Here is a 15,761-nt window from a genome sequence, read left to right on the forward strand (position 1 = left end):
TTTTCTTGAACTTCAACTAAAATTATACTAAAAGAAAGTGAGGTAAATATAGGAAATAAATGTAAGAAAAAAAATATGCATTTAAATAATTACTATAAAAATGATAAATAAAAACACATTAGAACACGATAAATGCGATCAACTATGTTGTAACAGTAGTGCGCTTCCAACACGTCCAACACCAAGCTAATGAATAACAAAAAAATACATGTTAAAATTGATTTGGATCAAACGTTGAAGCTACAACCTACTTAAATCTCAGTAACATTTTGGCAAACTAACATATTCATGTCAGTAACTTAGCGAAAATGTGCAAAAGCGCACAACTGTAAAATGAAAGCCAGGGTGCGCAACGCAAGACAAACGAAAGCATCTTTACGAAATGCAAAGTGACACAAAAATCATCCTTAAATAAATAAATAAAATTGTATTAATCGCCCAGCCCTAAATAAAACAGAGAAAAATAGTTACTTTGTCAGGCACTACTTTCAGCCACGAATCTGTTAAGCTAGCAAGTATATTCCAGCAGAAGGGCATAACAAACAAAATAGACTACAGTGACCATGTTCATTGTAATTAGGGAACATGTCATCAAGTGCAGTGGTGTGGCTCCATTTATATGTTTTTAGACAACAGTGGAGGTCTATGGCACAAGTTTATAAGCTGTATCAGGCACAGACTTGTTATAGGGACCAATCGATGGTTGGTTTTGGTCTTTTCATGAAATTTGTCGACAATATTAAGCACATAGAATCTCGCCAGGTACACAAGTCATTTTGTAGAAGCTAAAAGATAATGCGTGCTTCAGATTTGTAGTAAACACAGATGTGTCTCACATTCCACAACATTATGCAGTCTTATTTGTACTTGCAAGGAATATTACATTGTATTAATCAAGAGGCAGTGGGGTCTGATTTGATAAATCGTCAACTGGGGATGCATGATACATAATGGGCAGATAAAGTATCAGCCGATAATGAGAATTTTTAATTATTATGAATTGATAGCTGACAATATGAAGCCAAGTTTATTTATGTTCTTTAACAGAAAAAAATGAATTTGCAGAGTCAGAGGTGTTTTTGTCTTGTTAACAACAGTGATGCCAGTTAGATTTGGTTTGGTAAAAGCTATGGGATATTAAATCATCCATTTTTGATCACTTAATCTTAACCTTTTTTATTCTCAGCTTTACATAAACTACAGGTTATGAACTTATTTTTAAAATACAAAAATGTGACATTAACGGCTATTGGTATCGGTTATCAGTATCGGCATATTGTGCATTCCAAAAATAATACAATGGAATAATAGAACTGGGGCTTGATAGTGTTTATACAAATTCAAATCCAGTATCAAATTCACTTGAACCAGGAAGTGGATCCAAAATTGAAAGAGTAACTGAAACCTTAAACCTTCAGCTAAATTGCAGTGAAAAGCAAAAGTACAAGACACTAGTTTCCAATAAATGTACATTCCTGCATTAAAGTTAAGACCAAAACATAATAATAACACCTTCCTGTAATCTGCTGATGATCTTGTTTATCTCAGCTCACATTTCTGCCTCACTGACAGCAAACGGTTCAACAGCTCAGTGTGAACATTTTAATTATTAATAGACTGTGTACCTGCCATACTGTGATACTGTGCAGATGAAAAGAGGTTTTGAACAAGTACAGAAATCAGCTTTGAATTCTGTGGGACTACAAACAGTAAAAACAGTGTTTCTTCAGTGCATCATAAATCTCAAAGCATTCCTCTAGCTACACATAATTTCTTACCTTGAGTTTGTCGAAGCGGTCACTGAGGGCAGCCACGTGGTGGTCCCGATGTCGGCCAACCAGCTTACACAATGCACAGATCAACTGTTCATCCGTCACACAGTACATGTTGACCTTTTCATCCTCATGCTCCAGACACATGAGCCCTCGCAGATGGGAGTCCAGCAGGGGCTCGATTAGACGGTGGCCCGTGAAAGGCTTCTTGTTGGGGTGTGTGGCCTTGAGACACTCATCACAATACGAGACCTCACAGGTGACGCAGGTCTTCACAGCGTCCTGCGGAGGGTCCTGCTCGCAGAACTGGCACTGCACTCGGTCGCCGGGAGAAGTCATGGCTTTGCTGTCGGGGGCGGCTCGCTCGCGCCGAGTCTCGTTAGGGGAATTTGGTCCGCTCAGAGAAGCTTTCTGGTAGCGGTCGATGATGTTCTGCAATGTAACGTTGCGCTTCAGTCCCTCTAGGCCCCTCTGGTTGAGGGTGATGACATAGCGACAGGTCGGACACTGGAAGGCGCTGATGGACTGAATTGGCTCGCTGGGCGTGCAGTGTGACACCAGGATACGATGAGCACAGTTGAAACAAAGGCTGTGGGCGCAGGGCAAGAGCAGCGGGTCCTCAAAGAGCTCCAGACAGATTGGGCAGGTCAGCTCCGACTCCAGCGTTTCCATCTTCAGGCAGAACAAAGTGAGGACGTCAGCGAAACCCAGGGAAGCTGATCAGCTATCTGTAAAGATGATACAGTTTAAGAAATTCATGAGAAAATGGTGACAGTTATAAAAAAGTTCAACTCGAAGGTTGTACACTCTTCTTACATACTGTAGAAGCTAAAAAGTTGCCTTTAATCTGCAGCTGCAATAATGATCAAGATTAGGTTTTTTTTGCAAAAAATACCAAACATTCTTTTTATCGAGCTTGTCAACTGAGAATATTTTAGATTTTTTATGGTCTTCAAATGAATATTATGCATTCTGGAATGCTGGTCGGACAAAACTATGTATTTGAAGACATCATCTTTAGCTCAAGGCATCTGAAACCAACATTGTTCACAAGTCCTACCAAACCAAAAAATAAATCCAGAAAAGACTAAACAGATTAACTGATACTAAAAATACTTCATGATTCATTAATTAATTCAATAATTTAGATTTGAAGTGTCCTTGAAATAAAACTAAATTAAAAAAGATACCATGCATATTCTGTTTATTTATTATCATTCCATGCTTATGATAATAAAACCAGAATTATTCATCCCGATATTAAATTTCATTAGATTTACATTGCAAACTGAATGTTTTAAGAGCTATCTCATTATCAAAGCAGGAAATCACTCAAACAAAAACATGTGTCTGTGTCTTATACCTATAACAGACTTCTGTATGGTCTATTTGGCTGAACTTACAACTTTGAGAATGCGGCAGCGGCTCATTTTGATTTGGCAGAAGAACAGTCTAGCCTATCCCCATGTGTTCCGCTCTATACTGTAGTCCGTAGGCCAGCAGGCCGGTGAGGACTGACAGCTCAGCCAAGCAGAAGTGTATTGGCCTGCTTGCGGATGGCTGGGACTCCACACTATCACAGACACTAAGCCTTTGTTCCCGGCCAGTCAGACACCCCAGCTGCGAGTGGACACACTGTGCTCACAGCGACTCTCTATGTGAACTCTCTACCTCCACTCATTATGTGTGAAGAAGGCAAAAGCTCATTATCAGGACAGTCGGGCACAAGAAGCCTTTTGAAGTTGTGAGGATACAGCAATTACCTCTGAGATACAGACCTGGGTTTGTTCTTTCCATTCTATTCAAATCTTCACAGACACGCAGCTATCCCATCACACTGTACAAGACAAGAGGCGATTGTTGCGTTCGTCTCTTGTGACTGTGATGCATCTGCGGCCCTTTGTTTCTTTGCTATTTTGTTCTTTAGAGACAAAGCGGCGAATGCAGGTGTCTAGAAATTATTACACAGGATCAAACACAACCTCTTCACTATTCAAACCCAACAGTCTTTAACAAAATATGCTAAACATCAAGCCTATTGGCACAGTTATTGTTTGAAAGTTGGTATTTCATCATTCATTAGCATAATCTCTTTAAAATTTCAGATACTCAAAGTGAATAATAATTAATGCATACAAGGGCCGCCTAAAACAAAACTAATCTCTACAAACAGTGACACATGAAACTACTTAATTAAACTTTTTAGCCACATGTTTTAACTTTCAGACCACATGACAGCATTTTTAGCAAAGATACGAGCTACAAGATAGTAGTTAGTGTACTCGCAAAGGTCTCGTCAAACAGGTTCAGTTGTTATTTTAACCAGGCTGTCCTCAATACAAAAAGAATAAAGAGCTTTGTATGACAAAACACAATGCAAAGACGCTTATCCTCTGATGTCATCGCCTGAAGTATGAAATACCCTGGAAGCTTGTAAAACAACACTGTGGCAAAGAGCCACCGCAAACTGCATTACAGCCCCCAAGTACATTACGCACTCCTGAAAGCTCTCCCATTCATACACAGCTTACTATACCCACCGATGGATTTCGCCCCGCTTTGCAATGCCGAGACATTTCTGCTGAAGGAAAACTTCTGACCTAAATCATAAAAATGTATTTCTGGCAACTAATGCACCGGCCGTAAACCCCAGCATGCTGTAGAGATGGGCATCCAGATGGCACACAAGTCTTCACAGCCCCAAGTAATCCTGCAGCAGAGCTGTCATTAAGCAGAGAGATTGAGCAAGAGGTAGAAAGCACAACAGGAAAAGTTGCCCGACAATTCCAGGAAAGCCAGCTCCACCTACAGCTGGAGAGCTGGCCAGTACTGGAAGAAGAGAGAGAGTAGCGGGAGAGAGAGAGAGAGAGAGAGAGAGAGAGAGAGAAAGAGAGTCAGAGCATTGTGTAGAGCCCCAGCCTATGCCCTCACAGGCAGGTTAGTGTCCTCTCAGCCCTGCCCATTCAGAAATTCAAAGCGTCAGGATCAGTTTCAGGTTTCCCTGTGTGACCATCCCTCCAGCTTCTCGCAGCACAATGATGTGGATTGGAACTTTTCTTGGCTATGCCACCAGGGATTCAAAGACAAAAGCTGAAGACACAAACACAGCCGAGGGCCAGCCTGTGGGGCAGCAGGGTGGCAGAGCGGTTAATTGGTCCCTATTAATCAGGCACATTTAATGCCATATTGAGATAATCGGCATTGGCTGATACCTGCACTCAGGAGGACGATTATTTATTTAATATGGTATTTCACCGAGCCAGCAAGAGGGAAGGCCATTTGACAAGTGTTTATTTTTTATTCATGTAGGTTTTATTCTCTCTCAGAAACAAACGCCAGTTGATAAATGCTGTTGTTAAGTGCACTAAAGCTCTATTTATATTCTCGGCAAAGGTTGTTGGATTCTTTTTAGAAAGTTTTTTATTACCTGTGGACATTTACAAAATTGAGATATATTTTATAGGTGCACTGCAGAAAGAGTGCAGATCTGGTTAAGAAAACGGAGATAGTGAAGATTCTATCAGTGTTTAAGAAATGTTTCTTAAGGTTCAGCGATTTTGTGTCTCATTTGTTATGATTAGGAAGTTATTGTATTTTATCAGATGCACAAATAACAACATAATATCAGCACTGTGTACAAGAAGCCCTCTTGCCTGAATATGCTTTTGAAAAGTCATCTTAGTCAACCACTAAGCCTGACTCATGCATAACTTCAGTATCTAAAAAAAACAAGACAAATGATCAAATTACATCACAGTCAGTCTCCAGAGGCTTGTTGAATATAATACGTCTCATGGGCGCACAATTTAAAAAAAAAACATACACCTCTATAAGAAACTATGTCTATCTTACAAACTGCATTCAACTTCTCAACAGCGACAATTGAAAGTTACTGAGCGTCCTCTCTGACTGCTACGACTGCAAATAAAGACAGACACTGTGGAACATCATCTGCTATTGGCCCTCATGTGGGAATCACTGATGTACCATCTGCTTGCCATGTGCCTCTATTTGCAGACACACCCCTGCTGTGCTCCATTTGAATCCTCCTGTCATTCAAAAGGAGTCCCCAGAGTGGCTATCCTCTCCAAAAGACAGATACACACTGTAAATATTAACGACACGCTAAAGTTCAGACAAAGCGGTGGGTGCGGGCGGCATCGCTTGGGAGATGCACATGGGAATGTGACAGGCATTCCCCGGGTTTCTTCTATCTGCTCTCTCCAACTGGGATGGAATTTAGTATCATGGGATCAGCAGGAGGACTTGAAACTGAGTACACACATTTGAGGGAAGAAATAAAGAAGTTTGTTTTATAAAAAGAAACATTATACTGTTTATTCTTCCTCTTTTCTGCTTGCTCCAGTCTGTCACTTTCATACACAAAGTACTCACACAATCATTGTTAGGAAGGCTGTTTTGAGCAAACCTCAATACTGACAGAGAGGCATTGAGATGCTGTTGAGTTATTCTTGCATTCGGAAGCAACAATGTGGTCAGTTCAGAACTATACTACAGACTTTAAGAATGGACAATCACAAAATGTATGTCATGGTGTATAATCATGGAGGGATGATTAATGGGTACAGGTACAGGGGCCCAAGGTCAAAGGTCAAAGAGGAAGCAACAAGAAAGAGTTGCAAAAAGAACACATAGAAACATTAAACAACTACAAAGAGACCACAAACAAACACAGAGACTCAAAGAGATGTAAGAACATTACAAAGAGATGCAAAACAGGCACAGAGAGACACAAAATGACTGAAGAGACACAAAATGACCACAAAGTGACACAAAATAACTACAATGACACACAAAACATTTACAAAGAGAGACAAAACAACTACAAAGAGACATATAATTATCACAAAGAGACACAAAACACTACCAAAAGACATAAAATAATCATAAAGACACAAAACAACTACAAAGAGACATAAAACAACTACAAAGATACATAAAATGATCACAAAAAGACAGAAAACAACAACAAAGAGACAGAAAACATATACAAAGAGACATAAAAATGATCACAAAGACACACAAAACAACAACAAAAAAGGATAATCAACTGTAAAGTGTGTCTTGCTCCTATACAGGAGACGTGGTGGGACCTTTTGCAGATCTGAACCCAGTGACCTATGGTTCATAATCAACCAAGACCCAGAATCCCATGTAAAATGTAGTTTTTTATGATATGTTTATATTTCTTCAACAGCCATGTTTGCTGTAATAATAATCTGAATGTGTCTTCCTTTCTGAGTTCAAATTTACATTTTATTGTAGCTTATGTGATGCACAGCAGCAGATTTGTGCCTCAAGATGCTTAATACTAAGCACCGGCAGATATGACAGGTGTGAGACATTTAATCTTAAGTGAATGGCTTTTTGTCAAATGATGAACTTGAGCACCACTTTAACATATGGATTTTTATTTGATTAGAAAGCAATGGCTCATTTAGAGATGAAACAATTACATCGTCTCTGATAGGAAGACAATTTCCTGCTCAAGCACTTTCTAATCCTTTTGGTTATGGTCTTTTATCACCTTTAATGATGGCTGTGAACCATGTATTCAGCGACTGAGAGAGTGTGATTGCTCTTTGTCTTCTTTCCTGGGGCAGACACCTAACATATTTATCTGTAATCCTGTCTTCACAGCGTGGCTGTGACCAATGTGTGGCCTGTTGCTGCTCCCTAAAGCAGCCAGCTCAGCAGCGGCCCACTCAGGTCTAATGTGATTTACAGCTGTGGTAGCACAAGCCAGCTGATTAGACTGACAAATCTACCTGATCTGCTGCTGCACACATTACTGAGATTAGCTGCATATAGCCCGGCCCTGACCGACATCCATTATTACTGATAATTTAAAGGATTGTGGAGGGCAAGTTAATTAGAAAAACATTTAGGCTACTGTATTTAAAACTCATCTGTCAGACTGAATTACTATGAGAAGCATGACTGTCATCTGTTTTTGCTGTGCACTCATCTGGCAAACTGATGTTAATTGTTATTTCAGTAAAAGATGACTCAAATCATTCCATTAGGAGGCCCCAGCTTCCTCAATGAGCGAGCAGGATGTTTTATAATGAAGCTCCACATGAGGAAATGGCACGAAAAATCTATAATGCACACGGTGTTTGCAGCTAATGAGTTTTATACTGACTGGGAAGTTGAAATAAAGGTGTTAAGGTCAGCTAAACAAGTTATTTCCAACTCTTTCTTTCATTCCTCTGTGTGCTTACTGTCTGCTGTACAGGTCAGCCTGGTCAGCATCACAAGTTGCAGCAAACTCTCATTTCCTCTCCGCGGCTTGGCAGGTGGCATCGCCGGGAAAACACTGCATCCTTCCCGCAGCCACAGGAACTTTAGAGAATGTGACTTTCCAAGCATGCGGCTGCAGCCTGCTGCTGCTCATTAGTCCGCACACAAGACACGTCTCACTACGCCTGAAGGTGTTCGTTAACGTCAAAATCAGCTCTAAGCATGTACATGAATATCCGTCTTACCTCGTGTGTGGATAAGCGATTTGTAAACGTTACACAAAAAAGATGTTTTGTTGCAGGGGAAGCATTCAAAGAGCGACATCGTGTGGCTGATTTATGAACGACTGCAAACAAGTTTACTCGTCCTTAAGGGAATTTTTTCTGTTATAGTTGACAAAAAATAATAACTAGTGAAAAAAATTACTGAAACGTATTAACAATATAATAGTTCAATTACATCCCAATTCTACAAGCAAACTAACTGCAACAACAACAACAACAACAACAACAACAACAACAACAATAATATTAATAAATTAGTCAAATTCTTACAAGATGAGCAAAATAAAAATAATGATAATAATAGTAACAATAATAATAATAATAATAATAATAATAATTATTATTATTATTATTATTATTAATAATAAAATTATAATACAATTCTGCCCTAGATCTCACCTTTCCTAATACTTGAATCAATTAAAATTTCTTTGCATAAAAAAAATGGCAAAATTGCATGATGACATTTTGCACTAATGAATTAAAAAAATATCTATGGTTCAAAAATGTTGTAAATGTAATTAATTCCAAATATACTATGTTTATATTTATACTGATATTTAGACTTTATCGATACAAAAAAATCAACTGCAGCAACAATAATACAATAAAATATGTTAAATAAAATAATAAATAAATACGCCCTCATATTTACCAAAGTCTTAAAACTAATGCAGATTTCTTACCATTAAAAGAAATCTAAAATTACAAGTTCACATTTAACAGTTAAATTTTTTTTTTTACCATAGATATATACAGCAAATTTGATTTAGTGTCATTATATCATTTTTTTTAAATCGTTCCCGATTTTACAGGCAAACCAACTGCAACAACAACAATAATTATAAAATAAAAATAATGATAAAACACAAATCTGCCCTTTCATAGATCTCACTTTACATTTGACTTCAATCCAATGCATGTTCTATATTAATACCTCCACATGTGTCGCCATGGTGACAGCTCGATAACTATTTGTCACACTAGTGATCAAAGGCGGTGCACTCTGGTGGGAAGATGTCTAACATTCCTCCTCACAGGAACAAGATAAGTTACTAATTAATAAGGGAAACCACAGACCCAACAGCAATGCCCCAGTTTTACTCTTCATTAGCTTCATGTAAAATGACTCCTATGCATGTAGGCCTGTCAAAAACTGTGACCAGATGTATTGCCACAGTGTATATAGATGTAGCGGGGGAGTTAAGTCAGTTTCTTTTATCTTATCAGTGAAGAAAATGGTATTCTGTAGGTCATGAGGCTACCAGATTATGGATGAAAGGCGGTTTTATCTCTCTCAGAGCTGCAGGAGGAGCGCTCTGTTTGAGCAAAAGGTAATAAAAAACTTTTATGATGTCTGAGAAACGAAAAAGGAAAGTCAGAAATAATTTATTGCAAGGTACACTCAAGTGATTGCTCTCACAAATTATATTATATACTTTTAGATTGAGCCTATGAAGATACATATATGAGAAATTCTACAAAGTGTACACTGAATAGCAGCTTTGACACTGGAAACCTACTTCAGCTACTCCCACTCTCTTTGACGCTTTTAATCACAAAATTTCCCCTCGGCCTTCTCACTTAGTCATCTTATCCCTTAAGTATTATTCACAGTTCGAAACATGAAGGAATCTGTGAACACAACAAGGCCAAACAACCTTAGCACTCCGATCTGCCTGTAGGCTTGGAAACATGTGATGACTCAATGTTTTGGAAGCAAAACATAGAGGCGCATGCAGTAACATATAATATAGAGTGAGGTAGGAATGACCCTCTGACTTACCCGCCACATGATTACATCCAAGAGAGGAAAGAGCCTTTAAAGTCAGTCAATGTTGATATTTGGGCTCTGCCAAAGCTGATCCAGTGCAGTGGTGTGAACTTTGAAAAGAGTGACCAATCTCTCTTGCTCTCTGTGAGTTTCTGACCCTCTAACCCTATTCTTTAAGCCCACTGTAGGAGGATTGAAACTTTCCACCCTCTTCTCTCCTCTCACTGAGGACTGTACCTATCCCATCTAAACACAGTGGGCTGCAAAAATTGTTGCAATGGCCAATCACATGAAAGGGGCAGGACTTCTGCTGGATGGGTCTATCACTGGAGGCTATCAGAGCATGGAGTGTAGCCATAACTCTCAACAAAGCTTTTTTTGTCATCCTCAACTAAACATCATCCAAATATGTGAAGCTGCACACCACAAAAACAATATGCAGTGCATAAATAACACACTCTCTCTTGATTTTGGCATAATCTGTATGATGACATTTACAAGCAACCGTGTTCAGGCAAAAACTGCTAAAGCCGTAAATGTGTTAATGCTTAAGGCGTGATTCCACACAGGCAAATGAAATAGTGCAGAAGCAAACACAGTAATGATAATTATACTCTCCAGGAGGGACAGTGACGCTGTGACTCCCGGTGCCAATGCAAACATGGATGAACATAGATATATTAACTGATTTTCTCACACGACCGTATTCTGCTGGCAGTTGTCACTCTAATCAGATGGTGATCAAGCAAACCACTAGTTACATTCAGCAACCTTGCTTCTCAAAGAGATTACACCCCTTTTGTTTTCCACGTGAATATTCTCTGAAATGGAAACACACAGGAATGTATTGTGGTTGCGACAGTTGACTTAGATAGTGTTGAAAGTTGTCTCAGATTGCTGGCACCGTTTTCTGGCTACGTGGAAAATGTTCCCAACACAAACATATGCCGGCTGACACGGCTCCAAACAGCGTTGCTGATCACATAAAGCTTGATCAGTTTCTCAGCTTTGGATTTGAGCCTGCGTTCACTGTTTAAATATGAGGTTTGGGGTATTTAGTTTGAGGCCATTACCTCAAACGACCTTGTCAGCAGCATCAAGTCAGTGTTTTTGATACGGTATCTCTGTGTAAAGCTAATGTTTATGTTTTGTGGTAAAACCACAGCACATATTGGCATGGACTGATTCGGATTAGTAGTAACCCAAAGCCCCTGCCAGGACTCCTTGTGTTTCAGGTTAGCCTGTAGGGTTCAATAAAGTAGGATAAGAAATGTGAGAGCACGAAAACAACTTAGATGTGGTATTAGGTGTGTTAGAGAGCCCCCCACCCCCCCACCCACCCGCAAAAAAAAAAACACCCCATATGTTTGTATGTCAGCTTAGAATTCAACAAAGGTTTGTAGTAGTGGCATTCTCTAGTGGCTGTAGCAATTAGGCAGAAGTGACGATAAGGAGTATAAAGAACGATACGGTCCACGCAGGACTTTGACACAGGAGACTGGTGTAAGTTTCAGTGAATCCAAAATTATGTGTTGTTATTTATAGTAAGGTAACTTAACTTCTGTGTGTAGCCCGTACATAATTACCTGACTTACAGTAGTTGTATCAATTTATTTTACTTTTTAAAGTATATCTTGCTACGCATAGCCATGTACTTTCTTCCGAACCTTAAACAAGTAGTTTTGTTGCCTAAATCTAACCCAACTGTGACCGTTAATGGTATGTTTGAAACATGACTTATTTGTTTTAGGAAATAGGACCATGTTGATCTCCTCACCACGGTAAGGGCGCTACTTTTAAAAACACTCCTGTGGTTCGTATTTGAGAGAAAAAACTGTTGACATATGTGGTTTCATGGTTTGCAGGACTTGTTATGCTAAGGCGGATAATGACTTCAAGTAACATTAACCTATTACATAATGGTAATTGCATGAAACCAAATGCAAATGCAAAGGTTATGCCAGTAATGTGCAATCAAGCCTGACAAATTATTTAATGTAGTTGCAGAAAAAAAATTCATCTAAGAAAAAAAAACAGCATAGCTGCGACACAACCATTGACGCAATGATTACAGAATCATTTTCTAAATTTCAAACATACAGACAAAATAAGCATGCAGAGTACTGCAAAGCATGTTTTTTTAGCACACAAAAACTTTCTCAAAGCCTGCCTTGAAAGTCTCAAAGAGACCAAATGGGGACTTTTAAAGTGTCACCCACTGGAAATACAGATGAACCCTTACCTCACAGTCTGTTTGTCACTCAATCAGACAGTCCATAGTCCGGGTGACAGATGAATACAGAAATAAAGCCCAAGAAGAGATTTTTCGAAAAACACCGGCTTTCCTCAGAAGCCTCCCTACTTTCTATCTGGGCTCTGCTGCTCTGTCTGTCTCACCGCTATCTCTGAAATTCTCCTCACACAACCTCTTATTCTCTAATCCGCTCCAAAGGAAGCCGAAACTGCTCCAAATGGTTCAACCAGGCGTCGACTTCTCAGGCTTTTTCCCTCTTTGTATTATTTTGTTGGCTGGGATCATTAACTTAGTCCCATGAGAACATAAGGAGGTAAATAACCCCCCTCCTTCCTGTGGGAGGCTGTCAATCACAACTGATGATGAGGTGGCGAGGGGGGGTGGTGGGGGGTTTCTTTTAGCAGCCGAGGAGGCACTCCTGATTGGTCACTAGGGAACAGAGGTGCCCTGCATGACAAATGGGAGCACCAGGGATGGATGGGCCTTGTGAGGATGCTCAGCTGAGGTTGCACACAAAATCATAATAGACTTTTATGCAGCTCAATCATTTGCATGTAATTCAAAAGAAAATAAGCTGATGGAAATGCGTGAGTAATCAAAGCTGACATAGCAAATGTATTTAAAAACAGCTGAATTCACGACAATGTCATTGAGGCTCGACACCGCTAACTAGCTAAACATGAAGATCTTTAAATGACTCTTTGGTACAGTCTGGACGCCCGGTGGGGGGACTGGGAGGAAAGCATAAAGCTTCCGTTGCCATGGTGGTGTGGCAAGAGCAACCATGCATCTTGGCATTCTAGCCAAATGCCACTCTAATCTTTTCATTGGCAAACCTTCAGCTCTCTCTTCACAGCTTGTTTGTTTCTCAGTCAAGCCTACCGCTGTCTGTCACTCTCCACTTCCTTCAAACATCCCATGCCAGTCTGAAGTCTGCTGCATTTTGTAAGGGAAAGAAATGTGTAAAGACACTGTTAGCAGAGGAACAATACCTGAGAGGGGTCGCTCTGCTCCCAGTGACCACAGCTAAACTCTTCGGCTGACAAGTAAGGAGATACAATGGACAAATTAAGCATGACTTCCATTCATTCTACACACACACAGTAATGGATTTGTTAACAGCGCAGAACACATCCATTCCCTATGTAAAACACAAAAAGCAATGCTACTTTATTCTCACATTCCTCAGATGAATGCTACCTCGCCAGTAATTTACAACAGCAGGAAAATCTACAAGACAGTGTTATTGCCACCGCCCAAGGCCACACACATTGCTATATATCCATAAACTGCCAGTGAAATAATGACTTTGCCTCTTCACTCTTTCACTCTAAGATTCATTTTCATGCAATGAAATGCCATAAAACTGGTGACATTTACATGGATTGCAGAGTCACACTGACATTTGAGGCCAACGCTTTTTAAAGGTGAAAATGGTTTTGCCACTCCAGGGTCAACTCAAAGTCACGCCCCTTTTCTGAACTGCAATAAACATTAAGTGGAAAAAAAATGTCTGTTTCTGTTTTAACCATTCCAAAAAAGAAAAACTTGTCTGGGCTGCGGTTTTAGCAACTGTTCCCACTTCACCCACTGGAAACCCAACCTGAAGTTTGATCCAGGCTAACACACACAGTCTCTGTGGCTTTAGCCTCGGAAAATGGACACAAAACATTTATTTTTGTCTATTCATGTGCTTCATTGTCAATTTAACTTCTATAAATCAAAAGAAATGGGATACATTGTACAAATCCAAATATGTGACATCTACTGATTCATAATATATCAACTTTGACAAAAGGAAACTGACTGTTCCATTATAGCTTATTGATAAAATAGGACTCAAAACCACAAATCTATTTCAGTACAAAGGTCGGGAAGCTGGCAATAATTATTATATTTCTGGTTTATGCATTTGTATAAGTGGCAATCAAGATGTTGATGTTCTTGGTGTAATCCTGGTAAAATAACTCCCAGAAAATATGTTTAATTATACTGTACATTTATTCTCTTATCAATAAGTAACAGCACTGTCGAAATAATTATTCAAAACAAATGAATATTCATCCCCACTAAATAAGGCCATTTACTGCCTGAGGCAGTCCTCTTGGTGGCGGTTGGCACATCAAGCTGCATTAATTGGACAAAGACCTGAAAAGGGCCAGAAAAGCTTCCTGAAGGAGCAGATAAAAAAGTTGGAACAAAATAGACTGTGAAATTCAATGTTCTATAAACTTTGATGGATAAAAAAGAAACAGGATTTCTCTCAGGGAGCAGACATTTGTAAGCTGCAGCATCATGTGAGAAGGTTACGCTTCACCTTCTCAGAAACGAGCAAGTGCAAAGTCATTTAGCACTGAACAAAGACATGCTGAAATCTATATGCAAGCTTAAGAAGTCTAAATCTACATTATACAGAAAATAAATCATAAGGAAACACTTTCTACACAAGAGTCATATTTAATCAGCAGGAGGACAGAGTGGATGGTCAAAACAACTTCACTATAATTGCTCACTAAAGCAAATCATCACAACTTTTACATCCAACTGAGCAGCAAAACAAAAGGCATTGTGCCTGACTTACCGCCTATTGTCTGGTGTTATCCTTGAAAACACAGCTAGAAGATGCAACTCCCATTGACGGCTCAGCTTTCTAGTTTAGCAGCACATGGATGAGAGACTAAACAAAACATACAGTAGCATCCTAGTCTCTTTCCACACTCCCTCCCTCATTGCTGGAGATCCCCACCCTGCCCCAGCCCCAGCCGTATGCTCATGCAAGCGTAAAACATGCCCAGGAAGCGTCACTTCCACTGGGTCATTTCATGGATATTGTCTCCATTAATGCTCGGGTCCATCAACCAACCTCCCCCCCTCCCCTCCCTTCCTCTTTGGGGTTGTGCTCTTGCCCCTGGCTCCCCACCCTCTCAGCAAAAAGACAAAGATGTAGCAAATGGAGAGACAAAGGGGGGGTTGCATGAACCTTGGGGAACAAATTTTGATGAGTTTCTGACTACACCACCAGGCCCCGAACAGATGGGATCAGTCTCCAGGGCTCTGCTGCATCGTTGCGTTTAATACACAGCTCCATACATCCTCACTATAAATGTTGTGTTGTGCTGCTCGCTAAACGGCGCTCACTAGATCATAGACCACATACAAGGCAGCACAAAAGGGAATATCTTTATCATTGTATGTTTGCCATTAAGCCCATAGAAACTACAGTAATTAAGGCATGTGCCTAATTGAGTTCGCACAAGCTTTGGCAACAAGATTGTCTTTTTGAACACTGATCTAAGCAGCAGTGATTGATTTTCCTAACTAGGACAGTCCAAAACAGCCACTCCTCATTTTGCCAGTAAACAATAAGATGAAAGCGCTGCCTGTCCTCACCATGGCAAAGGTTCAAGATTTTA

The 15,761-nt window shown here is 39.8% G+C and overlaps 1 protein-coding gene across 5 annotated transcripts in view; it reads right to left on the bottom strand.

Moving 5' to 3' along the window:
- Positions 1-15,053, bottom strand: part of mid1 (midline 1) — a 28,969-nt gene extending 13,916 nt beyond the window's left edge. Inside the window, exons 1-2 of one of the 5 annotated variants that reach the window (XM_059343370.1) lie at positions 14,930-15,053; positions 1,779-2,500 (exon numbers count right to left, since the gene is read on the bottom strand). In XM_059343370.1, coding sequence (XP_059199353.1) covers positions 1,779-2,444 — 666 coding nt within the window. In that variant the 5' untranslated portion in view covers positions 2,445-2,500; positions 14,930-15,053. The other 4 variants (XM_059343367.1, XM_059343368.1, XM_059343371.1 and 1 more) reach the window with 4 other exon arrangements.
- Between the last annotated feature and the right edge of the window lie 708 nt (positions 15,054-15,761).

Source organism: Centropristis striata, chromosome 10 (genome assembly GCF_030273125.1).
Source record: "Centropristis striata isolate RG_2023a ecotype Rhode Island chromosome 10, C.striata_1.0, whole genome shotgun sequence".
Taxonomy (NCBI): Eukaryota; Metazoa; Chordata; class Actinopteri; order Perciformes; family Serranidae; genus Centropristis; species Centropristis striata.